The sequence below is a fragment of the Xenopus tropicalis genome, chromosome 6 (assembly GCF_000004195.4).
Source record: "Xenopus tropicalis strain Nigerian chromosome 6, UCB_Xtro_10.0, whole genome shotgun sequence".
Taxonomy (NCBI): Eukaryota; Metazoa; Chordata; class Amphibia; order Anura; family Pipidae; genus Xenopus; species Xenopus tropicalis.
In genome coordinates, this window is record NC_030682.2 from 96,966,744 (window position 1) to 96,992,724 (window position 25,981).

General features: G+C 42.5%; 2 protein-coding genes across 2 annotated transcripts; one reads left to right on the forward strand and one right to left on the reverse strand.

Moving 5' to 3' along the window:
- Positions 1-7,218: 7,218 nt before the first annotated feature.
- On the forward strand, positions 7,219-14,013 carry txnl4a (thioredoxin like 4A; the record flags this gene model as incomplete). Its single annotated transcript, NM_001016646.2, is given in 3 exon segments — positions 7,219-7,384; positions 12,543-12,646; positions 13,722-14,013. Coding segments are annotated over 3 exon segments (429 nt in total). The 5' UTR covers positions 7,219-7,231.
- A 5,549-nt stretch (positions 14,014-19,562) lies between these two features.
- Positions 19,563-25,981, reverse strand: hsbp1l1 (heat shock factor binding protein 1 like 1). The gene is made up of 4 exons (XM_012965387.3): positions 25,825-25,981; positions 23,227-23,293; positions 20,045-20,136; positions 19,563-19,657 (listed from the first exon to the last, which is right to left on the reverse strand). The coding sequence occupies exons 1-4, from the start codon at positions 25,867-25,869 to the stop codon at positions 19,652-19,654; spliced, it is 210 nt and encodes a 69-aa protein (XP_012820841.1). The 5' UTR covers positions 25,870-25,981; the 3' UTR covers positions 19,563-19,651.

The window sequence follows — 25,981 nt, forward strand, 5'->3', positions numbered from 1 at the left end:
GTTCAGGCAGCTTTCACAGTAGCTTTATGGGGGACACTATGAATTGGGAAGCTAGATGCAGCATCTTTAAAGGCATTGAATTCAGGGTTCCAAGTAGAAGACATTAGACTGAAGGGAAGGAGTTAATGTTACTCAAAAAATATAAATAGACCAGATGTATATGCGGAATTATCTGCAATATCTCAGTAAAAGATGCCTCAAATGGCAGGGAATGCCTGCCACAGAGATGTCAAGGTAAGACGGCAAAGTTGTCACATGCCAAGGCCCTTTGGTCAACCCTAAGTATATATGGCAGAGAGAAAACATTCAAATGGCAGGTAACAGAATATGAGAGAATGGAATGAGGGGGCTCTTTAAATCAGGGCTGTCCAACTGACCCACCTCTGTGTGGCTGCTGTGACTGCTTTCCTTTGTGTAAGATTTAAACGGTATCAGTACTGAGAATAACTGGCCCTTTGCATTGTTCACACCTCAGATTCAGACTGTAAGCACCCACATTGTTCACACCTCAGACTGTAGGAGCAATGCCAGCATTGTGTCACTGTATGCTGCCTGTGTGTGCCATACTCTATACTCTGCCTGACATATGCTGCCTGCGTGTGCCATACACACAGGCAGTATAGGGCAGGCAGAGTATGGCACACACAGGCAGCATAGGGCAGGCAAAGTATGGCACACACAGGCAGCACAGGTCAGGCAGAGTATGGCACACACACAGGCGGGGTAGTGCAGGCAGAGGATGGCACACAAAGGCAAGGTAGGGCAGGGAGAGTATGGCACACAAGCAGAGTATGGCACACACATGCAATACTCTGCCTGCCCTATGCTGCCTGTGTGTGCCATACTCTGCCTTCTCTACACTGCCTGTGTGTGCCATACTCTGCCTGCCCTATGCTGCCTGTGTGTGCCATACTTTGCCTGCCCTATGCTGCCTGTGTGCCATACTCTGCCTGCCCTATGCTGCCTGTGTGCCATACTCTGCCTGCCCTATGCTGCCTGTGTGTGCCATACTCTGCCTGCCCTATGCTGCCTGTGTGTGCCATACTCTGCCTGCCCTATGCTGCCTGTGTGTGCCATACTCTTCCTGCCCTATGCTGCCTGTGTGTGCCATACTCTGCCTTCCCTACGCTGCCTGTGTGTGCCATACTCTGCCTGCAGGGCTATGACATGCCACAGCCAGAGGTCAGGATACAGAGTGATTTGGAAAAAGTTAAAGTTTGGGTGGATTTGGGGGGAATCGAGGGTGAGCCATGGGGGATATTTTAAGGGTATTACAAATTTGCCTGTAAATGTGTTTTCTTCTGCGTCTCTCCATGTTAGTACACATGGGTAGCATCGTCCCTCCTCCACAGGAGGTAGGACCTATACCAAGCCAATTAAAATGAATCCTGCCCTATAAGACCACCTGACTTCCTCCTCACCACTGTTATTTTTTGTCCTACCGGACAGGTAGGTAGGATCTCCCTCCTCACTTCTTTTTTTTTTTTTTTTCCTTTTTATTTTTTACTTCTGTGTAGACACAGAGGGATGTTTCCCGGGTAATGGAGAAGAATTTACCTGATGCCCCAAATACGCAAAATGTTCAAATTGACGCCTATTGGGAAGAAATGCAGGTGTGGGCATACCCATGGTCCTAGCCTTGTGCTAAAATAGCCCCCCTGTGCTACGCCCAACTACGCACAGTATTCAAACTGATGCCTATTGGGTAGGCTACAGGTGTGGGTTTTTTCCACATTTTTACCTGTAAGCTAACTTAGCCTCCATTTTTTGCGAGGCTTTAAGGACTCCTGCCCTGTGAAATGATTGATTAAGGGCCATGGGTATGGATATGGGCTAGTGTCAGCCTAGCCTGAATCTGGTGAGTATGATTCCTCAGTTTCCACTATGTGTCGTATACTAATGCATACTAATTAGCAATTATATCCCTCAGCTGAAAGCTGTCAGGGTTCTTGCTGGAGGTCCCATTCTGCAGACGTTCACTTCATCTGGTACGGTGCATGTGCTTCTTTTGCTTATAATTTCTTATCTGTTATTGTGAGCCTGAGGCCTCTGTGCAGACACAGTGGGTATTGTGCTCTTTATTACACCAGGTGCTTCTATAGCTGTTTGGTGTTGCACTGCTGCAGCAGTATGGTTTCTCCTTCCTCTCTCATATTGTGTGCTCACAATTAGCAGCCTTCCCCAGGCTTTTACTGGAGTTTGCATGCTGCTGACTAGCAATGCTTTCTTGTTAGCTGATTGTGTATTGCTGGGGCACTTTGCTAACTTTTGCTAGCTTTTTATCCTGAGCCTGAGTCCTCTGGGCAGACACAGCAGGTATTTGTGCTGGCACTTCCAGCACTGGTTGGGGGTTGCGCTGCTTTAGCAGTATTGTTCTTCCTTTTCTCTCTGTTATATTATGTGCATGTTCCCTATAAGCAACCTTCTCGGGGTTCTAACAGGGATTTTCCTACCATGCCAGTGCTATCTGGTAAGGAGCTTGTTTTCCTTTGGGTCTTTGACATTTTAAGTTTTATTGTGAGCCTGAATCCTCGGGGCAGACAGGTGTACTGTGCTTTTTACAGTATTACTCATATGTTTCTCTATGGAGATTTCTTTTCTATCTGGTGGCTCAGGTGTGAGCCTAGTTGTAGTTCAACCTCTCCCACTAGTGTTGGTGGCTGCCTGGTTCCCACCCTCCTTAGAAATCCCTTGTTGGATGGATAGGCAGGTACTACTGCCTCCTTTCTATCTCCTGTGTCTGCTGGCCCCTGTTTTGGCCCTTGGCCTGCGTGTCCGCTGGTGTGTGTCGTGGCCAGCGTGTCCGCTGGTGTGTGTCGTGGCCAGCGTGTCCGCTGTTGTGGTGTGTCGTGGCCAGCGTGTCCGCTGTTGTGGTGTGTCGTGGCCAGCGTGTCCGCTGTTGTGGTGTGTCGTGGCCAGCGTGTCCGCTGTTGTGGTGTGTCGTGGCCAGCGTGTCCGCTGTTGTGGTGTGTCGTGGCCAGCGTGTCCGCTGGTGTATGTCGTGGCCCTTGGTCTGCTGGCGTGCGGCGTGGCCCGCATGTCTGCTGGTGTGCGGCGTAGCCCTTGGCTCGTGTGTCCGCTGCTGGGTCTGCTGTACATGACTGCGGGCTCTGGGTGGTCTTGGTGACCTTGGTTCATTTGCCCACTAGCCCTTGATCTTGCCTGCTTTGGGCTTGTGTGGTGCTGGTCCTTGCCACTGCCCTTGGCACTTGTGTTGTCCTATGGAATTGAGTGGTCATGGGCCCTTGTTGTGGCCTTTGACTCATGCATTAGCTTCTTATGTTCCCCAGTTTGGTTGGGCTCAGTGGGCTTTGAGTGCTGTAGTGTCTATATACAGTTGGACTTCTTCATGTTGCATGTTGCAGTTTCTGGTGTGGTTTTTCTTGCCTGCTGGCTGTGCTAGGGTAGTGATATTTTTGAGCTGGTTTTGCCAGGATTATGGTCATCTGCAGTGAGCGTCTGGGTCTTGTGAAAGGCCCTCTGGTCTGTGAGGGAACCCCTGTCGCAGGGAATGGACATTTTTTGTTCTGGCTTGCTTTTCTCTCATTATGTTTATTGCAGTAGTTGGGAATTTGAGCTTTGGTTGTCAGCCACTTACCAATACCTTGGGGGGATTGCTGTTGTTCTTTTGGTTGTTCAGCATTCTTGTATAATTTTCAGGGATTCATTAGTGTCTCTGTATCCTCTACGGGATGTTGGCCTTGTTTTTGGCCTTTATAGCTCTTTTGGGTTTTGTACCTTTTTGTTTCCCACCCCTTACTGCTTTGTGGAGCATGGCTTGGTAGATCCCATGTGTACTGACATGGAGGGACGCAGAAAAAAAGGAGAATTTCACTTACCTTCTTGACGTAAATTCTATTTCTTCTAGTCCCGACATGTCAGTACAGGTTTCCCATCCCAATTTTGCTTCCTGTACTGCTATGGCAAATGTATAACAGTGGTGAGGAGGCAGTCAGGTGGTCTTATAGGGCAGGATTCATTTTAATTGGCTTGGTATAGGTCCTCTCTCCTGTGGGGGAGAGGCGATGCTACCCATGTGTACTGACATGTTGGGACTAGAAGAAATAGAATTTACGTCAAGAAGGTAAGTGAAATTCTCCTTTTACTGGCTAGGCCGCTTAAATACCAGCCAGGTGGCAAATTTAATTTCAGTCCTTGTGTAACCCCTTGTTGGCTGAAACAAGCAAAATGTCCAACTAGTAATAGAGCATGGGATACATTGCACTCCCTTTTTACAGGATGGGTCTTCTGTATGTGGAAGAGTATATATGGATGGTGTTGTTGTACTACACCTTTGCATTGCCAGATGTAAAGAAATAACTAGAATGACGACAGTTCTTTGCAAAAAACTGAAATAGGTTTATTGTATAAGACAAATTAAATGCAAGGCAGAGTTGATACTCGCAATGCTTCAGGGCCGCCATCAGAAATCACGGGGCCCCTCACAACACAATTCACCCCAGCTACTTACTCCCGCTCCCCGCCCTCCACCCCAGCTACTTACTCCCGCTCCCCGCCCTCCACCCCAGCTACTTACTCCCGCTCCCCGCCCTCCACCCCAGCTACTTACTCCCGCTCCCCTGCGGCTTCCTCTGGCATCCTCCAGCTCCCCCACTGGCAACTTCCTTCTTCTGCGTCCTCTTGATCTGTGCCAGCTCCCCGCTGCATCTTAACATTTTATAAGGTTGCGCCCTGTGCGTACGGATGCATGGGGCGCAACCAATCAAATTTCCCGCTGGCCACCAATGAACCCATGACAGGGCCCGGAGTTCTTTAAAGGGGACCTGAGCTAAAAAACTGTATCACGGCTGGGCCCCCTATAAAGCAACCATCGTCCGGGCACGGGACAACTGTTTTCCCCTGCAATGCTTGATATCATTGCAGGTATTCAGATACATAAGATTTGCAGCATATTCAGAATAATGCACCACTGCAGAGGACCAGTATAGGGCAAGTAGAATAATATCATTAGGGTTTCCACCTTAAATGGCCTGGATCCCAACAGCAGACCTGGATCTTGGAAAATAATTTAAACCTGATACCCGTCACTACTGCGGTCCATTCTCTAAGGCAGCAGAGCCTTTTAGGAGACTACACCCCACTGTCTCTCCTGGTTGGAGCACAAAGAGCTGCTCTTACAAACGATGACTCACTATCTCACTTTCCTAGAGTGCTATTAAAGAATCAACCTGCTCTTACTATTCCTCATTCACAGGGTCCTTGCTCCCTGACTTCATTAGAGAGATTGACCTCCTCTAGGGCTAGATGCTTCGCTGTGTTGATCTCAGGCTCCCTAGAATACATTCACCTAGGTCAAGAGACGAAGGCCAAAAAGGAAGAACCACCCTAGCCAAACACTATATTAAAGTGTGGCAGGAAGTGGTCATGGGCTAATAATGCAATAAATATATAGAGAAATAGAAACATGGGCATCTACCCAGTAAGTGAACAGGGTGGGACTGGGCCACCGGGCTACATGGAAAAAACCCGGTATGCCCAGACTCTGTGAACTGCCTGCATCTGCTCTGCCCCCAACCACTCCTACTCAGCACAGCAGCAGCAGTTACCCCTTGAGTTAAGTACCCTGTGGGCCATGGGTAATCCAGTCCTACTTCAACAGCAAAATAAAGATGTGTAGTTTTTACATGTTACCACAATACAATAGCCTACACACACCAAGGAAAAGCAACTAAAAACTGAAGACTACTTTTTGCTGGTAACCACCACCATACCTCCCAACATTTGAAAAATGAAAAGAGGGACAAAAAGATTTGGTGTGTGCAGCGCGGCAATTTTTTGACCACGCCCCCTTTTGTGGCCACGCCCCAATTACTGCACCCCATTTTTAAAAAAATACCCCTTTTATATAGATCAAATGGCGGGCGCAGATGAAAATGTGCTATACCCTCATACTGAACGACCTAAGGAAAACAATATAGCAACTCCTACATTAAAATACAAATATAGAGAGAAGGCAGTCAGTTATAAGTGAGTTATAACTAAGTACCAGTTTTGCCCCCCCATACACAGTGCCCCCATACACAATAGTCTCCCATACACAGTGCCCCAATACACAGTACCCCCCCCAATACACAGTACCTCCCATAGGCGCAGCCTTCGTCTGCGGCTTTGTTATGCCTCTCCTTGTGCAGCGCGACAGGCCCTTTTATAAGGTTGCGCTCCGTGCGTAATGACGTCACACCCACAGGCGCAACCTTATAAAAGGGCCTGTCGCGCTGCACAAGGAGAGGCATAACGAAGCCGCAGAAGAAGCAAGAACATCTGGCTACAGCAAGCGCATCCCGCTGTGCCGGATAGTTCCATGAATGTCCCGCAATGCGGGACATTCATGGAACTATCCGGGACAGCGGGATGCGCCGTAAAAAGCGGGACAGTTGGGGGGGTATGACCACAACCAGGAACTTAAAAGCCTTATTTCTCTGTTCCCTGTGCCTGGCATAAGCTAAATCTATTTAAATTTAAATAGTCTAGTCTAATCTAGTTAATTTAAAGGTTCTGTTGGGGCATAGGCTCTAGCTGCAGCTACTGGGCTGTGCATATAAAGAAAAGAAACAGCACATGTTCAACTCAAGTTCCATCTTCCTTTGACATTGGCCTCAAGGCAGCTACGTGCTGCGTAACCACGTTTATAGTATTGATGTGACGTCACCTTCTCGCGAGATGAGACTTGCGGTGCGTTGGCTCGCTGTACGGCAGGAAGCGAGGGGCTACACGGCAACAGCACCGCAAGACTTTTAAACAACCGTACGGGACTGCGGACTGTATTAGTTAAATCAGCACAGTTGGGTGGTATGTAGCCTATATATATATATATATATAAGGCTTTGGGGCAGCTTGTTGGTATAACTCAGGAGCTTGCTATTGATTCACATGAATTTGCACCAATACTCACCCAAAGTGGCCTTCAGGCAATCCCCCTGCCTCTACTGCAGCCCCACATTTCCCAGATTCATGTCGGATTGTTACGAGCAGCATTACGCTACAATTTGTATCCTCATCTGTAAACTATAATCTTGGGGGATACTTCGGACTCTTTAACCATTAAAAATATTTAAAATTTGCCCAGATAATTTTTAATTGAAAGTATTAGCATGTTAGCCTGTCAGTGTAGATGGGAGTATGTTTGTATCTTCACGCATTTGAGAAAAGTGTTTCATTTCTTGCAATACTTCTTTTCTTGTCCTTTTAGCTTTAAAGCAAAGCTGCCAAAATGTCGTACATGCTTCCTCATTTGCACAATGGCTGGCAGGTCGACCAGGCAATCTTGTCTGAGGAAGACAGAGTTTTAGTTATACGTTTTGGCCATGACTGGGATCCAACTTGTATGAAGATGGATGAAGTTTTGTACAGTATAGCTGAAAAGGTAAGATATATTTATAGCAGTGTATCGAAGACCTGCAGGTCAGGTGGGTTTGGATTAAAAAAGGTTCAGGCAGGTAGAAGGTCCAGATGCCTGTATGTATGGGCCTGCCGCCTTATCCCCTACACCTGCCTCTAAGCATTCCTCCAGCAGCTGCCCCCCCCTTTGGGGACATAAGTGGTGGGGACCCCCCACATGTGTGATTTCTCTAGCTGGTTCAAGGCATAGTTAAAAATGGTTTGGCAGGAGTGGGTCTTTTTCATACATATTAATATAGATTCAGGCCTTCTCCTATTTATCTTCAAGCCAGTGACTGGAACCACTGACTGGTTACTTTGGTCAACACCCCTACTAACCAAATAGCAGTGTAAATAAGAAAATGGAGCTCTACAGGAAACATGTTGATCTAAAGTCACAACCAGGAGACAGAGGGTTATGGTGATGCCGCTTTTAAACAGAGTATGGAGCATATTCAGCTTGAACTTAGGATGAAGAAAGTAAAGGCTAATGCACGACTCAAATACATTTGCAAATTTAAGAGAAAATAACTAGGAAATGCTCTAGTGGTAAATTATTCTATATAAAAAGGGGATCATTTCTTTTACCAGTTTAGTTGGTGATCATTACAGGGAGCCTTAGTTTAGAGAGAGGGGTAGAAGAGCAAAAATTGTGACATCATTCCATCAAGTAAGGGTGCTGTGTAGGTTGAGGCCCCTTGGAATATTTGTTCATATGTTTTCTGAGAACGGTGGGGGTCATTTATCAACACTGGGCAACTTTGCTCTTGAATAGTAACTCATGGCAACCAATCAAGTTGTTGCATTCATTGTTCTAAATGCAGTTAGCTGAAAAAGCCAATCATGGATTGGTTGCTATGGGTAACTGCCCAAAGGCAAATTTGGCCAATGTTGTGTGAGTGCTAATGATTCTACATATGGAACCTCAAAGATTAAGTATTTTCATGTTTGGAAATAAAGAAAAAACATAGAAAAGGCGAGATTCTGTATATTCTGTGTTATTTCACAGGCATCCCAAAGCACATACACTGCCTTGCTGTATTTGCGTTCGAGGTCTACTGTCTGGGGTGATTGAAGATCACAGGACTGGGCCCATTAATCGAATATCTTGTGATGAAGTATGTTATTACTATATATCTATTTTGGTATTTGCCTACATTTTTAGTTAGAACATAAAAATATAAATGTTAAAGTGGACCTAAACACCCCAAAAGAAATTAATGTAAAATTGGTAGTATGCTCTTCTGAGCACTTTTATAATGTACACTGATATAATGAATTTAAAACTGCAGTGCTCTGTTAAGGTAGTTACTGAGCAGAGAGGTTTCCTTGGTCAATGATATTGCCTACTGAGTAACTCAGTAACATCATTTTATGATGGCCAGCTGATCAGAACAGTAGGGAGCTGTGTGGTTTCAAATAAATTATATTATTATTGCAAAGTGCTTATATCTTAAAATGTTCAGTGTAAATAGTAAAAGTGCTGAGAAGAGTATTCTGAGCAGTTGTACAGTATTTTGCTTTTTGGGGTGTTTAATTCCCCTTTAAGTGTGTGGAAATTGTTTATTGATTATGGTGTTTCTTGTTACCTCATCTATGGTGCCGTAACTGCTGTTTTGAAGGTATTTCTTCTGGTGCAGAGATAAGCTAGGTGCTTAGTGCATTACCACATGGCTAGATCATGCTCCGAGTGATAAATGGTGCATCATATATGCATTTCTGTTATGCTGACTTGTGTTCTGTCTGTATCTAAGCTTTTGGCTGTTGCTGTTTTTTAAGTTACAAAATATTTTATGCTTTTTTAAGACTGTTCTTACATCAGTGTTGGTATGAAATATTAGCCTGCTAGGTCATGATGAAGGCAGATGCTGAGTGACAGCACAGTTAGCTGCATTATTTGGTTAATATCTGTTGCCTGTGAAAGAAAGTTATCCATGTGATTGAAGGATCTTTTTTAAGGGGGGGGGGGGGGGGGAGTATGATTTGTATTTTATTCCTACAAGTTATGTTTTAACATTTACCAGTCAGACTGTACAGTGCTGTATTCCTTCACTACAGTGTTTTTATCTTCTCCTTCACAGCTCTTTTATTTATTTTTGGATTTTTAGAGATTAGTTAACATTTTAGTTATTAGTTATCATTGTATAAAAACTCACCCTTTAATAAATATAACTGTAAAAATGTTATACAGTTGTATTGAGAGTTTTGAATTTCTTTCTGGGGAACTGTGTCAAGCTGTATTTAACCGCCATTTAGCACTCCAGAGAATGTGTTTCCACTGTTCTGAAGTCCAGTGGCGATGGCATTTACAACTTTTGTTTGCAATCACACTTTATGCTGTTAGTTTTGTTTGCCTCTGATTGGCCAACAACCCTTGGTGGCATTGCTTCCAGAGAACTTAGCAGCTCTGCTGTTGTGTAATGCTCACAACACACATAAATAAACACTCTAATCCTCAGAAGTCAATCACTTTTATTTTATTTATCCTTGGGGGGGGTCTGTTTGGATGAAAACCACTGATTAATCTGATTGCTTCTAAAAATGATTAAAGGAAAAGTAACACTAAAAGTAAAAAAAAAAGTAAGTACTAAAGTAAAAAATCTATTCTACCTTGCTCCAATAATTGCCCTATCCTGCACACCTTTTATTATTTTGAATTGTTTAATAGAAAATACCTTCTAAAACTTTGCATCCGGTCATTTTAAATACGGCGATACAGCGATCTTCCCTCTGCTCAATCCACTATGCGATAATCGACATCTCCTCTTAGCCTTACTTCTGTACAGGCAAACCATTGACTTCCGGTTTTGGAGTCGGGCAAGGAGGAGATGTCGATCGTCGCATAGTGGATTGTGCAGAGGGAAGTTCGTTGTATTTGAAATGACCGGATGCAAAGTTTTGGAAGGTATTTTGTAATAAAGCATTCAAAATAATAAACGGTGTTCAGGATAGGGCAATTATTGGAGCAGGGTAGAATAGATTTTTTACTTAAAAAATACTTTTCCTTTAACAAACAACATATAGCTTTGCAGATTTAAAATTCATCGGGGTTGTCTACTGGATAATACATACAAACTTCAAAAACCTATACAAAATTGTTTGTTTTTATGTAAAAAAAAATAAATACTTAAAAAATAAGTCATAACACCTTAAAGAATCAGTAACACCAAAATTTTAAATCAACAAACATTTCATTTTACTGCATTATTTACTTTTTTGCATCTTGATTTGTTAACTATGCTATTTAAGGGCGGGTTGTCTGTATATTTAATATGGCTGCGGGTAAAGGATCCCTTATCTAGGAACTAGTGATGTGCAGGCTGACCCGGTACTTGTGGGTTGGCCTGGTTTGGGCAGACCTCAGCAAAACATTTGCGGGTGGGTTCAACCCAGACATCACTATTAGAGACCCATTATGAGAATAGCTCCAAATTACAGAAAGGTCATCTCCCATATTCCCATTTGTGATTGTTTAAAATGGTTTCCTTTTTCTCTGTAATAATAAATTAGTAGTTTGTACTTAACTAAGCTAAGGTAACTAAGCTGCATGGATCCATATTAGTGGTAAAACAATCCTATTAGGTTTATTTAATTTTTCAATTTATTTTTAGTAGACTTATAGGGACAGTATACACCTAAAACACTTAAGTTTAAAATGAACACTGTAAGACTGACTGTAACAATGAACACTGACTTGTGTTGAAATTACAGTCTGCTTATTGTTTAAATTAAAAAAAACCTCACATTTTCCTTTTTTTTGTAATTATAAAGCATTAATTTGAAAGTTAAGGTGGCCATACACGAGGCGATTTCGCTCGTTGTGCGATGAACGATTATATCGACAAACGATCGTATGGCGATCGAGTTCCCATACGATATGCCATCCACGGGCAACGATAATTCGGGAAAGATTTTGTCGCATCATTATCGTAAAATACCTACGATCGTACATCTACGTACGATCGATGTCGTTGCTGGCAATCGTGACATGCGCAGAGAACAATCGTTGAAAGACAAATGTCTGACACTCACACCAACTGGCAGATTTTATCGTTAAACGACCAAAATTTTTAAACCTGGCCGATCGATTTTGGGGACGATAATGTCGGCTCGTTTAGTGGGCCGACGATCGTTCGTACACCACCAACTATACGATAACTTAACGATAGCATCGGATCGTTCGGGAATCGGTCGTTTGTAAGTAAAAAATCGGTCCGTGTATGGCCACCTTTAGGCTATTTTCACAGTATTTACCTCCCCACTTACTTTATAAAAAGGCAATTTGTTCCCTGTCTACCATTGAACAAACAAACCCCTCCCTTTTTTAAGTAACTCATTAACAGGGGATTCTCAGTGGACTGAGTTTTTTATATTCTTTATTTCAAGCAGAAATGGGGTACAGAAAGGAAAAAGGGTTAGGTAGGTTAAGATAAATAGTGGACTGAGTTTTATGAGCTCCTCTGAAATTCTGTGGGATCAGGAAATATTAAAATGACACTGGCTTCATATTCTCGTTTAGTTCCAGAAATAACAGAAACCATAGATATTGCTTATTTAAAACAATAGGCAAAAAGTTTGTTCAGCACAAGCCCTAATTGTTGAGCTCATGTTGAAAAGGGGAGTGTGCTGTCCCTTTAAGGCAGTGATCCCCAACCAGTGGTTCGTGAGCAACATGTTGCTCCCCAACCCCTTGGATGTTGCTCCCAGTGGCCTCAAAGAAGGTGCTTATTTTTCAATTCCTCACTTGGAGGCAAGTTTTGGTTGCATAAAAACCAGTTGTACTGCCAAACAGAGCCTCATTTAGGCTGCCAGTCCACAACGGGGCTACCAAATAGCCAATCTTAGCCCCGATTTGGCACCATCATGAACTTTTATGATGCTTGTGTTGCTCCCCAACTCTTACTACATTTGAGTGTGGCTCACGAGTAAAAAAGGTTGGGGATCCCTGCTTTAAGGTATGGTGATCCAAATTACTAAATGATCCCCTATTCAGAAATCATCCGGTACTAAGCATGCTGGATAAACAGAACTACATTTTTCCATAAGATATATGTTTATTGCTAAAACTTAATGCAAATCTATTCTAGAAATATTGTGTGTTGCACTTAAATACATTCATATACTACTTCCATTTTGTTTTGTAGGTTAAAAACTTTGCTGTTATTTATCTTGTGGATATCACAGAAGTTCCAGACTTCAACAAGATGTATGAGTTGTATGACCCTTGTACAGTGATGTTTTTCTTCAGGTGAGATTGCTTGCTTCTTTACACATAGTAATTTCATTTATTGAACTATCTAGGAATATTCTCAGTTGTACTGTCATTTTTAATCTAAGCCCATTTAACGTATATGGTACTGTTTTACTTAGAACAAAACAGAATACATTTGCAGAGGTAATTGGTGTGGCAGTTTCTTTTCTAACATATATATAATCAGAAAAAGAATATGCTGTGTTCACAATCAGATATGAGTGGACTATTGTCTGTATATATGCCAGTAACCTGAAATGTAATTTCATTTATAACTATTTGTTAATATTTTTTAATAAGTTGTTTCAGTTGGTGTATAGACACAAACATTTATTAGCACTAATAAAATGTCTTTCTAAGCTAAGAGAGACAGTTGGTTACATATAAGTGAATTTTAGGGAATCACCCCACCTGGGATATTAAACTACCCAATACCCCTTGGGGAGGTAATCTATAAAAACAAATTTGGTGTATTGGCCAATAATACACATTTGCCAGCCAATGTTTATTTTTTGGTTGAGATCAACCCTGTATGTTCAATGACTGGTGAATGCCAGGATGTCAGTTACTGCCCTCTGGATGGTAGCAGGCCCATACCAGCATTTTCTCCACTGTAGAAGAAAACTCATTAGCTTATTTATAAATGTATTCTACAGGAAACATTTGCAAGAATAAGGAGACAAGAGAATCTGACGTGTAAACCTTTTGCACCATAATGTAGTGCTTTATAGCCATTAGCAGAGTGCATGTGCTGCCCATTAGTGTGAGCAGTGTGCCCCAGTGTGACAGGCTTGTGTTTTCACTAAAATCTGCTCCATGTGTCTGCACCTGGGTTGAAGCTGTGGCTCTGGGTGCCAGCACATGGAAAGGATGTTTGGAGCATAGGGGCTGATTCTTAGCCTGTGTTTATCCGCAGGCCGAGAATCCGCCCCCTGTGGCTGTAGCTTTACGCACGCATTTTTAAAAACATGTACATACAAGCATACAGCCTACAATCAGGGGCATAACTAGATATTTATAACGAGATTCTTTATTTCCAGTCATTGCAATGTATATTTTCTTTTTATACCAGAAATAAGCACATCATGATTGATTTGGGCACTGGAAACAACAACAAGATAAACTGGGCAATGGAAGACAAGCAAGAAATGATTGATATTGTAGAAACAGTTTACAGGGGAGCACGAAAAGGCAGAGGTCTGGTAGTATCTCCAAAGGACTATTCTACCAAGTACAGATACTGATGTGTTTTACGATGTTTCAAGCAGCGTCGGATTTTCGTGGTTTTTTTTTTTTTTTTGTATGTAAACTGTAAATCCTTTGTACAGTAGTATATTTGATAAACTTGAGCAATTGTATTGTCACCTACAGGCTGTGTTCATTTTGTTTTAGTCTTGTACAATATGTTAAATGATGAAAAAACTCCTAAAAGACCTTGTTATGCAGTTTTTCAGTACACGCTCTAAATATGTGTTAGGTGTGACTACATATTGACACATATTTGTCACTAGAAAGGCATGACCAGTTTATGTGGCTTTTGAAGCCAATTGCATTTTGGGTAACTTCACTTGGCCTTAAAAGTGTCCTCTGTGTGACTTTAACCTGCAGTGATTTTGCAAGTTCTCCCACTTAGAAATCATGGAGCATTCTCACTGTGAGAGACAGCATTTAAAAAAAAAAAAAAAACTAAAATTCAGGAAATCACATTGTTTGATTTTTAAAGAATGTATTTGTATTGCACTGCTGCACATAAGTATTTGAACACTTGGCAATCAGCAAGAATTCTGGCTCTCAAAGACCTGTTACTCTGCCTTTAAAAAGTCCACCTCTACTCCACTCATTAATCTAAATTAGTAGCACCTGTCTGAGCTCTTTAAAGACACCTGTCCACCCCACAGTCAGTCAGACTCCAACTACTACCATGGGCAAGACCAAAGAGCGGTCAAAAGACACCAGAGACAAAATTGTGTACCTCCACAAGGCTGGAAAGGGCTATGGGGCAATTGCCAAGCAGCTTGGTGAAAATAGATCAACTGCTGGAGCAATTGTTAGAAAATAGAAGAGGCTAGAGATGACTGTCAGTCTCCCTAGGACTGGGGCTCCATGCAAGATCTCACCTCGTGGGGTATCACTGATGATAAGAAAGGTGAGGAATCAGCCCAGAACTACAAGGGAAGAGCTGGTCAATGACATGGAGAGCTGGGACCACAGTTTCAAAGGTCACGGTCGGTAGAAACTACGTCATGGTTTCAAATCATGCATTGCATGGAAGGTTCCATGCTCAAGTCATCGCATGTCCAGGCCTGTCTGAAGTTTGCCAATGACCATCTGGATGATCCAGCGGAGGCACGGGAGAAAGTCATGTGGTCAGATGAGACCAAAGTAGAACTTTTTGATCTAAACTTCACTCGCTGTGTTTGGAGGAAAGTTGCATCCCAAGAACACCATCCCTACTTTGAAGCATGGGGGTGGTTACGTCATGCTTTGGGGGTGCTTTTCTGCGAAGGGGACAGGACGACTGCACTGTATTAAGGAGAGGATGAATGGGGCCATGTATTGTGAGATTTTGAGCAACAACCTCCTTCCCTCAGTCAGAGCATTGAAGATGGGTCGTGGCTGGGTCTTCCAACATGACAATGACCTGAAGCACACAGCCAGGATAACCAAGGAGTGGCTCCGTAAGAGGCATATCAAGGTTCTGGAGTGGCCTAGCCAGTCTACAGACCTAAATCCAATAGAAAATCTTTGGAGGGAGCTGAAACTCAGAGTTGCTTAGTGACAGCCCCGAAACCTGACAGATCTAGAGGAGGTCTGTGTGGAGGAGTGGGCCAAAATCCCTGTTGCAGTGTGTGCAAACCTGATCAAGAACTACAGGAAACATTTGACCTCTGTAATTGCAAGCAAAGGCTTCTGTACCAAATATTAACACTGATTTTCTCAGGTGTTATACTTACAGTGGTGTGAAAAACTATTTGCCCCCTTCCTGATTTCTTATTCTTTTGCATGTTTGTCACACAAAATGTTTCTGATCATCAAACACATTTAACTATTAGTCAAAGATAACACAAGTAAACACAAAATGCAGTTTTTAAATGAGGGTTTTTATTATTTAGGGAGAAAAAAAATCCAAACCTACATGGCCCTGTGTGAAAAAGTAATTGCCCCCTGAACCAAATAACTGGTTGGGCCACCCTTAGCAGCAATAACTGCAATCAAGCGTTTGCGATAACTTGCAACAAGTCTTTTACAGCGCTCTGGAGGAATTTTGGCCCGCTCATCTTTGCAGAATTGTTGTAATTCAGCTTTATTTGAGGGTTTTCTAGCATGAACCGCCTTTTTAAGGTCATGCCACAACATCTCAATAGGATTCAGGTCAGGACTTTGACTAGGCCACTCCAAAGTCTTCATTTTGTTTTTGTTCAGCCATTCAGAGGTGGATTTGCTGGTGTGTTTTGGGTCATTGTCCTGCTGCAGCACCCAAGATCGCTTCAGCTTGAGTTGACGAACAGATGGCCGGACATTCTCCTTCAGGATTTTTTGGTAGACAGTAGAATTCATGGTTCCATCTATCACAGCAAGTCTTCCAGGTCCTGAAGCAGCAAAACAACCCCAGACCATCACACTACCACCACCATATTTTACTGTTGGTATGATGTTCTTTTTCTGAAATGCTGTGTTACTTTTACGCCAGATATAACAGGACACGCACCTTCCAAAAAGTTCAACTTTTGTCTCGTCGGTCCACAAGGTATTTTCCCAAAAGTCTTGGCAATCATTGAGATGTTTTTTAGCAAAATTGAGACGAGCCATAATGTTCTTTTTGCTTAAAAGTGGTTTGCGCCTTGGAAATCTGCCCTGCAGGCCGTTTTTGCCCAGTCTCTTTCTTATGGTGGAGTCGTGAACACTGACCTTAATTGAGTCAAGTGAGGCCTGCAGTTCTTTTGATGTTGTCCTGGGGTCTTTTGTGGCCTCTCGGATGAGTTGTCTCAGCGCTCTTGGGGTAATTTTGGTCGGTCGGCCACTCCTGGGAAGGTTCACCACTGTTCCATGTTTTTGCCATTTGTGGATAATGGCTCTCACTGTGGTTCGCTGGAGTCCCAAAGCTTTAGAAATGGCTTTATAACCTTTACCAAAATTACTTTTGATCTCATTTGTTCCTGAATTTCTTTGGATCTTGGCATGATGTCTAGCTTTTGAGGTGCTTTTGGTCTACTTCTCTGTGTCAGGTAGCTCCTATTTAAGTGATTTCTTGATTGAAACAGGTGTGGCAGTAATCAGGCCTGGGGGTGACTACAGAAATTGATATTGAAATTGAAAATTGAAATTGATAAACCACAGTTAAGTTATTTTTGAACAAGGGGGGCAATCACTTTTTCACACAGGGCCATGTAGATTTGGAGTTTTTTTTCTCCCTTAATAACGTAAACCTTCATTTAAAAACTGCATTTTGTGTTCAATTATGTAATCTTTGACTAATAGTTAACGGTTTTTGATGAGCAGAAACATTTAAGTGTGACAAACATGCAAAAGAATAAGAAATCAGGAAGGGGGCAAATAGTTTTTCACACCACTGTATGTGCAGCAGTGCAATACAAATACATTCTTTAAAAATCATACAATGTGATTTCCCTGAATTTTTTTTCAAATGCTGTCTCTCACAGTGGAAATGCACCTACAATGTGAATTTCAGACCCCTCCATGATTTCTAAGTGGGAGAACTTGCAAAATCGCAGGGTGTTCAAATACTTATGTTCCTCACTGTAGGTTAAAGTTCCTCACTGTATTTACTACTAATAAAAAAAAAGTGCCAGTAGTAATTAAAGGAGAAGGAAAGCTACTGAGGCATTTTATTGCCAATAGATTAGCCACAATAGTGCAAGCTAGAACACTATATTTATTGTTTAGAATGCTTTACTATAAAAAGTAAACAGCTCTAGAAGCTTTCTCTGTTTAAAGTAATACTGACACCAAAAAATGTCTTTTAAAAATATGAACCTATTTCCAAACCTACCTATAGGTCATGTTGACTGTTATTTCCTAAAAGTCCTGCTTCTCTACATAAATCCTACTGAAGATCCTGAACCCGACTGTCTGGCAGCCCGACTGTAGCTTCACAATCTGTCAGAAGGACTACGTCATAAAGTGGGGGGATTCAGCTTGCCGTTTGCTTCAAAGAGCCCCCCCTCCCTCCCATAGCATGGCGTTGTGGACTGGATAGCAGGCAGGCTTGATCTTTCCATTGCCTGCCTACTTCAAAGGACTGTGCCCCCCCTTCTGCTCTCTGTACGAAGAATTTAAATAGCTTTCCCGTGCCTGCCTGCTTCTAAGAGCTCTCCCTTCCCCTCCCCATTACACATAGACAACGGAGCTGAGCTTGTCACACACCAGCTGAAAGTAGAAGGGGTGTTGCAGGTTTGTGATTGGGCATATTTATTCACGTGGGAGGCATTTAAATTAAAACCTGGAAGAAGGGAACAAACATGGCTGCTCCGTGGGTCTGTAATTTGTGCTACCATAATTATGAAGCGAAAAAACTTTGCAGATTTAGTTTATAAGGAATTTATTAGCTGATACAAATTAAAACACAACAGCAGGTGTAAAAAAAAAAGAATTTAACTGGTTGTCTGTATCACTTTAAGGAAGCAGTTGCCATTTTAGCTTGGTCTAATGTCACATCACATCCCTGCCTGCTACTCAGGATCACCTCTTAGCTCCGATTATAGCAGGGATAGGAGGGGGGAGAAGGAGAAGGAAGGGGGAGAGAGGAGCAAATTCCGCAGGCGAGTGCTGTGCCCTAAAGAATTTTGTGGAGAGAAGGAAATCTGACAAAGAAGATCACGTGTATAGAAAAGAATGAAAGAAATGCAGTGTTTCTTTTCACAGAGGATTCAAAACAGCAGTTCTGTAGGTGTTTATGGTATTTACATAGACTTCTGGTAAAGCTTAGTTTTTAATTACTTAGTTTTTACCTTTCCTTCTCCTTTAAAGGAAAAGTAACACTAAAAAATTTTAACTAAAAAATCTATTCTGCCCTGCCCCAATAATTGCCCTATCCTACAAACCATTTATTATTTTGAATGCTATAGTACAAAATACCTGTTAAAAGTTGGCTTCCGGTCATTTGAAGAAAGGCGATGCAGGTGAAGTATCAGGGGAAGCGTCCACTATGCGGCGATCGATTGATTGAGTCTAGCCTTGCTTCTGTATAGGAAGGAGTCAGGCTAGGCTCAATCGATCGCCGCATAGTGGACGCTTCCCCTGATACTTCACCTGCATCGCCTTTCTTCAAATGACCGGAAGCCAAGTTTTAGCAGGTATTTTCTAATAAAGCATTCAAAATACTAAGTGGTTTGCAGGATAGGGCAGTTATTGGAGCAGGGTAGAATAGATTTTTTTAGTTAATTTTTAGTGTTACTTTTCCTTTAAGCTAATGATAAAAATGACAGTGAATATCTGTAATAAAATTAATTTTATATTCATTCCTATTCTGTTTTTTGCTGTCATTTTTACTTTTGACCTCTAAAGCTTTCCCCAACCTTTTAATTGACAAACCTAAACACCCAGACTTACAGAACTGGCAAATAAAAGTCATAAAGCAACTCAAATGTGTTGGTGGAGAATAGTAGAAAGTTAATTTAAGCACTTTAGGTCCTATTGTCTACTCCAACTTATTGAGGTTAAAACAAAATAATTTTTTAGTTACAGGATGGTTAAAAAAAAAAATATTTAAAACTGGAGCTGACATTTTTAAATTTGATGTTCCTCAGCATAAATTAACATTTTAAATTATAAATACAAATTCAGGCTAACGAGAATAACACCCCCCCCCCCCCCCCCCCCCCAGGTACTGCTTAAATTCCTTTTGGATAGCTAGTGCCTTTATTTGAACATTTAAATAATTGACAAAATAATGTACAAAATAAACTTAATTTAATAATATTGATTATAATAAACATGTAAAAGCAAATGAATGTACAGCAGATTCTTCACCACCGTTTCATTTCAGTGCTGGAAAAAAAGAATCAACACTTGTTATAAGTCAACTTGTCAGTGTATAAGTTCATTAAATATTAACTTCAAAATTAAGGTTATTAGGTATCAACTGATCTTGGGTTTTTTTAGTTCCTTCGTAGTCTACAGCTCAAAATATGTTTTAGTAATAGATGTTTTCTATTAAATTACCAGCTTTATTAAAGGCAGAACTACACATACACATTAATAACTACACAAAATTTGCCTTTCACCGCAACATCACTATTGGACGGGAACACTAATTGCTTTGACAAGATAAAAGTTGGATAAACATATCTACACCCTCATATTTACACGTCCAATGTGAAAATATCACTGCTAACTTTAATAGTTTTTTATATTTGAGTAGATAAGAAGTCTTACCACAATGTCTTCTGTATTTTCTATGCCAGCTTGTGTCATTAAGTCGCTCACATCCTTCTGAAGTTCGTCAATATTGGAGCCCATTTCTTCCAGTAAAAAATTAAAGAAAATATTTGGCATATCTTTCTGAAACATTTTTGAAGCCTGAAGTTGATATCCCAGCAGCTAAGCCTTTTGCCCACTTGTTGGATGCTTACAATTTGGCAAAAACATAAGATAACCAAAACTACGCTCATTTGATCTGTACAGAAAAGTTGAATATGTCATATTCTGGATTGGGAGATTATATATACGTGTGCTAGTAGATCACCATTTTGGGTGATCAGCTAGCAAATAAGCTTACATAAAACATAAGAACCAAAGAAGGGAATTTTTAATAATGAGACCTGTGTGATTACCAAATACAGTACAAGTTATTTATACAAGATGATTTTTTTTTAATACAACTTGCATTTGGTGCTTAGAGTAGTAAAGCAATATTCCCTATTAACATACAGTGGTTGCAGTTTGGGAACCCTTTAAAATTTTCTATACATCATTTTCTAAACATCATCTGATTTTCAAACAAGTCCTAAAAGTAGATGAAGAAAACCTAATGAAACAAAAATAATACTATTTGGTCATGTATTTTTTATTTTTAAAAATGATCCAATAACATTCCTGCATGTGGCAAAAGTATTTGGTGTGACCCACTTGTGCAGCAAATGTTGATCAGTCCTACATATAGACTTGTATAGACTAAATAATTTCAGCCCATTCCTCCATAAAGAACAGCTTCAGCTCTTGGATGTTTGTGGGTTACCTCACACGAACCAATCGCTTTAGGTCTTTCCACAACATTTCAATTGGATTCTTATAAGATCAGGACTTTGACTTGCCCATTCCAGAACATTCATTCTATTCTTCTTTAACATTCTTTGTCTGTTTAGGACCATGATTTACAGATGAGATAAGGTTCTTATGCTGGAATGCTGTGTTCTTCTTTGTCCAAATGTAACGCCAAAAATATCTATTTTGGCTTTATCTGTCCACAAAACATTCTTCTAGTATCCTTCTGGTGTGTCCATTTGATCTTTAGCAAGCTCAAGGTGGTCAGCAATATTTTTGGGGGAGAGCAGTGTATTTCTCCTTGCTACCCTGCCATTGCAGTTCAGTGCTGTCCTGATGGTGAACTTGTGAACATCAACATTTACCAATGTGAGACAGGCCATCAATTGCTTAGAAGTTACCCTGGGTACCTTGTAACCTCTCTGTCAATTTAACGCCTTGCAGTTGGATTTATTTGTACACAATCTGTCTGACATGTTAATTGGTGGAGTCCAAACTCTTTAAGGGCTGTGGCACATGCTGAGATTAGTCGCCCGCGACAAATCTCCCCGATATGACTACCAGGGCCGCCATCAGGGGGGCACAGGGGGTACTGTTGTGCCGGGCCCGGACAATATCCTCACTTTAAAGGGGGCCCGGCCGTGACAGTTTTTTTTTTAGCTCGGGCCCCCTTTAAAGAACTCCGGGCCCTGGCTGTCATTGGTGGCCAGTGGGAAATTTGATTGGTTGCGCCCCGTGCGTCCATACGGGGCGCAACCATATGAAAAGTGCAGATCAGCGGGGGGGCGGGTACAGATCGCGAGGACGCGGAAGAGGAAGGTGAGCTGGAGGAAGCCGCATGGGAGCTGGAGGGAGTCGCTGGGTGTGGGGCGGGGGACTGGACGAAGTCACTCTGGGGGAGCTGGAGGAAGCCGCATGGGAGCTGGAGGGAGTCGCTGGGTGTGGGGCGGGGGACTGGACGAAGTCACTCTGGGGGAGCTGGAGGAAGGCGCTGGGAGGGAGCTGGAGAGAGTCGCTGGGTGTGGGGGGGGGGGAGTAGCTTGGGGGGAGCTGGAGGAAGTAGCTGTTGGGGGGGGTCGAGGAAGTTGCTGGGGGGGCTGGAGGAAGCTGATGTTGTGGGGGGGGGGCGGGGGGCTGGGGGAGGAAGTTGCTGGGGGGGCTGGAGGATGCCGCTGTTGGGGGGGCTCGAGGAAGTTGCTGGGGGGGCTGGAGGAAGCCGCTGTTGGGGGGGAGCTCGAGGAAGTTGCTGGGGGGGGCTGGAGGCAGTCGCTGGTGGGGAGGGAGCTGAAGGAAGTCGCTGGTGGGGGGGCTGGAGGATGCTGGGGGAGCTGTGCAGATGTTGGGGGGAGCTTGGGCACATATCAAGAGGGGGGAACCGCAGGAAGCCACTGGGGGGGAGCTGGAGAATGCTGGTGGGAGCAGGGGGGGAGCCGGAGGATGCTTGGGCAGGTGGGAGCTGGAGGATGCTGAGGGGGAGGAACTGGAGGATGCTGGGGAGATGCTGGCTAGTAAAGTTTTAGGGGGCCCCCAGGCTACCACTGTTTTAGGGGGCCCTGGCTACCAATGTCTGTGTGTCCTTTTTACTAATGGGAGGGGCCATTGAGGGGCAGGACGTGGGTGGAGGGGGGCCCAGAAAATTTTCTTGTGATGGGCCCCGTGATTTCTGATGGCAGCCCTGATGACTACCCACCGGCGAGAAATCGCTGGTGGGATGGCATACACGGCGCGGCAATTTGGCTAGGTTTTCATCTACTTTATGGACTTGCTTGAAAATCAGATGATGTTTTAGGTCACATTCATATAAAAATATTGAAAAATTTAAAGGCTTTACAAACTTTCAAGAAGTTATTAAGACAAATTGTATCATACAAGCACAAGGCTTAAACATGGAAGCAAGGCCTAGATGCACAGCATAGTTGGAGAGTGCACCAAGGAAGTCAGGAAGCAGTTACCTTTTTTTAAATACACCTTGTAGAGCTAATTAGTGTGCACATCAGAGATTTAAACAGTCAATTTCAACAAATACATATACTTGGGGAGCAACAGCATCACTATAGTGTGAAAATATCCTATGGCAGCTGTAGAGGGGGCCTTGCAAAGTTCCATAATAAATCTATTACAACAACAGATGCCCAACGTCCAGTTCCAGAGTTAGAGGAACTGTACAAGTACTCATGAGGTGGCAGGTTGGGTTGCCGGTTACTCAGGTTTCACAAGTATGAAGTGCAAGAAATATTGTTTGCTGAGGGGCCAAAGGATTTTAAGTGAGGTGTTCGTTCATATTATTACACAGTAGTAGATGTGCACATATTATTAAAAACACCAATGTATTTACTGAGTCAGCAAAAGGATATTTCTCTGTGTTAATTGGTCCGACAGAACTTGGAATTTCTCTTGAAGTTTCTTTAAGAGGTTATCTGCCTATAATAGAAAAACATTTTACATTAATATTTAAGTATTCTGCAAATATAATCAGGAGTATATTTAATATTTCATTGTGTGCTAGCTTAGTTATCAGGAACAGTGGAGGCACATTTATCAACATTCTGAATTTAGTTGTTTTAGAGTTTTTTGAAACCACAAATAAACTCATTTTCACTTAAACCAAGAATGTCTAGTCATTTATTTATAAAAATACTGAATGAAGACAAAAAAGAACATGAAAACCTCCCGTTTTTCATTTTTGTAAGAATGTTTGTGCGCTTACAAACAAAACCCCCCAGAAACCTCTAAAACCATGAGTAAAAGGGAAAGGAAAGCTACTGAGGCATTTTATTTCCAATAGATTAGTTACAATAGTGCAAGCTAAAACACTATATTTATTCTGTAGAATGCTTTAGACTGATGTCCCACGCAGAGATTAGTTGCCGTGATAGATCATTGCTACCGCAAATTTGCCTGCAGGATGAAACTGCACAACTTCAGAAGCGATGCATGGGCCTTTCCACTAGCGATTTCCTTTGATTAGTTGCGTGCAGTAGCAGAAATCAATCACAGGCTACTAATCTCTTCATTAACTGCCTTACTATACCATAGTAAACAGCCCTAGAAACTCTCTCTGTTTAAGATAGCAGCTGCCATTTTAGCTTGGTCTTACGTCACTTTCCTGCATGCTGCCCCCTGGAACAGCCCTCAGCTCAGATTAGGGAAAGGATGGGAGAGGCGAAGAGGAGAAGGGTAGAGAGAAGCAAACTAAGAAGGCTCGGGCCATGCCCTGAAGAATTTTTCTGAGAGAAGGAATTCTGACACATGTCTGTACATGTGACGATCATGTGTACAGAACAGAAGGAAAGAAATGTTTCTTTTCACAGAGGACTCAGAGCAGCAGTTCTGTGTTTAAGGCTGTATTTACAAACTGTTACAATTTGCCTTGGACAGCTCCTTTACAGGTCTCCAACCTGTTAGCAGTAACCAATCAGTGACTTAAGGGGGGAGCATTAGTTTGCTTTTGAATCTGACCTGCATGCTCACAAACTAACATAACAGTTATGTCTCATGTGGCCACTGAACTGTTACTTTAAAGGACAATGAAAGGTTAATATAGTTTATGTAAGTTATAAGGCCTAATCGGCTGATACATTGTATAGCTTTAAGAAGGGGCTGGATGGATTCTTATCAAGTGAGGGAATACAGGGTTATGGGAGATAGCTCTCAGTACAAGTGAGGGAATACAGGGGTATGGGAGATAGCTCTCAGTACAAGTGAGGGAATACAGGGGTAGGGGGGATAGCTCTCAGTACAAGTGAGGGAATACAGGGGTAGGGGAGATAGCTCTCAGTACAAGTGAGGGAATACAGGGTTATGGGAGACAGCTCTCAGTACAAGTGAGGGAATACAGGGGTATGGGAGATAGCTCTCAGTACAAGTGAGGGAATACAGGGTTATGGGAGATAGCTCTCAGTACAAGTGAGGGAATACAGGGGTATGGGAGATAGCTCTCAGTACAAGTGAGGGATTACAGGGGTAGGGGAGATAGCTCTCAGTATAAGTGAGGGAATACAGGGTTATGGGAGATAGCTCTCAGTACAAGTGAGGGAATACAGGGTTATGGGAGATAGCTCTCAGTACAAGTGAGGGAATACAGGGGTATGGGAGATAGCTCTCAGTACAAGTGAGGGAATACAGGGTAGGGGGATAGCTCTCAGTACAAGTGAGGGAATACAGGGGTATGGGAGATAGCTCTCAGTACAAGTGAGGGAATACAGGGGTATGGGAGATAGCTCTTAGTACAAGTGAGGGAATACAGGGTTATGGGAGATAGCCCTTAGTACTAGTTGATCCAGGGACTGGTCCGATTGCCATCTTGGAGTCAGGAAGGAATTTTTTTCCCTCTGTGGCAAATTAGAGAGGCTTCAGATGGGGTTTTTTTGCCTTCCTCTGGATCAACTAGTAGTTAGGCAGGTTATATATAGGCATTATGGTTGAACGTGATGGACATAGTCTTTTTTTCAACCTAACTTACTATGTTATTACTTCAGTGAAGAGGAGTCTTTATAAATCATTGCTGGTGTGAATTTATATGTATAGTTTGCATTATATACCATTTAAAATGTTGTTAATGGTTAGTCTATGTTTAACTATTCTGCAGAATTAACTATATCTGCCTTTTCCCTTAAATCAGAGTACAGGAATCATTACCCTAAAACCAGCCCCCCACCCCAATTTAATACATTTGAACATACATATTTCAGATTATTACCTCTAATGAGCAGCTAGATGTCTATCAAATAGACTTCTGATCCCCAAGTAGTATTGTGAAGTCATATATGATTAGTCATATATTTATCACTATAATTATTAGATCCGCACCCATGCAATTAAGACAAGAACATCATACTATATTAAAGTTATATATGTTCATTATTGCACAAAGTGCAACACACTTCTGAGGGACGATCTGCTGTATGGAAACGAGAAAATGACGCAGAAGCAGTCGGCAGTGAGACACTTACAAAGTCAGAAAGGTCCTGGGGAGTCTTGGGGTCGTTGTCTGCCATAGCTGCGAGCGCTGAAGGAGCTGTGCTACCAAGCGTACAGTCTGCCGCCCTGTGAGCAATTCCCTCCCTTATCAGCACTACCTGGGCAGGGACACCGCGTCTGTACACAAAC

Excerpts from the sequence above, each read along its gene's own strand:
- hsbp1l1 (XM_012965387.3), bottom strand. The coding sequence starts at position 25,869 with ATGGCAGACAACGACCCCAAGACTCCCCAGGACCTTTCTGACTTT. Across the intron at positions 23,294-25,824 it reads CCCAGGACCTTTCTGACTTT|GCAGATAACCTCTTAAAGAA; the intron begins GTAAGTGTCTCA and ends TTTCTATTATAG. Across the intron at positions 20,137-23,226 it reads GGACCAATTAACACAGAGAA|TGGAAGAAATGGGCTCCAAT; the intron begins ATATCCTTTTGC and ends TTAATTTTTTAC.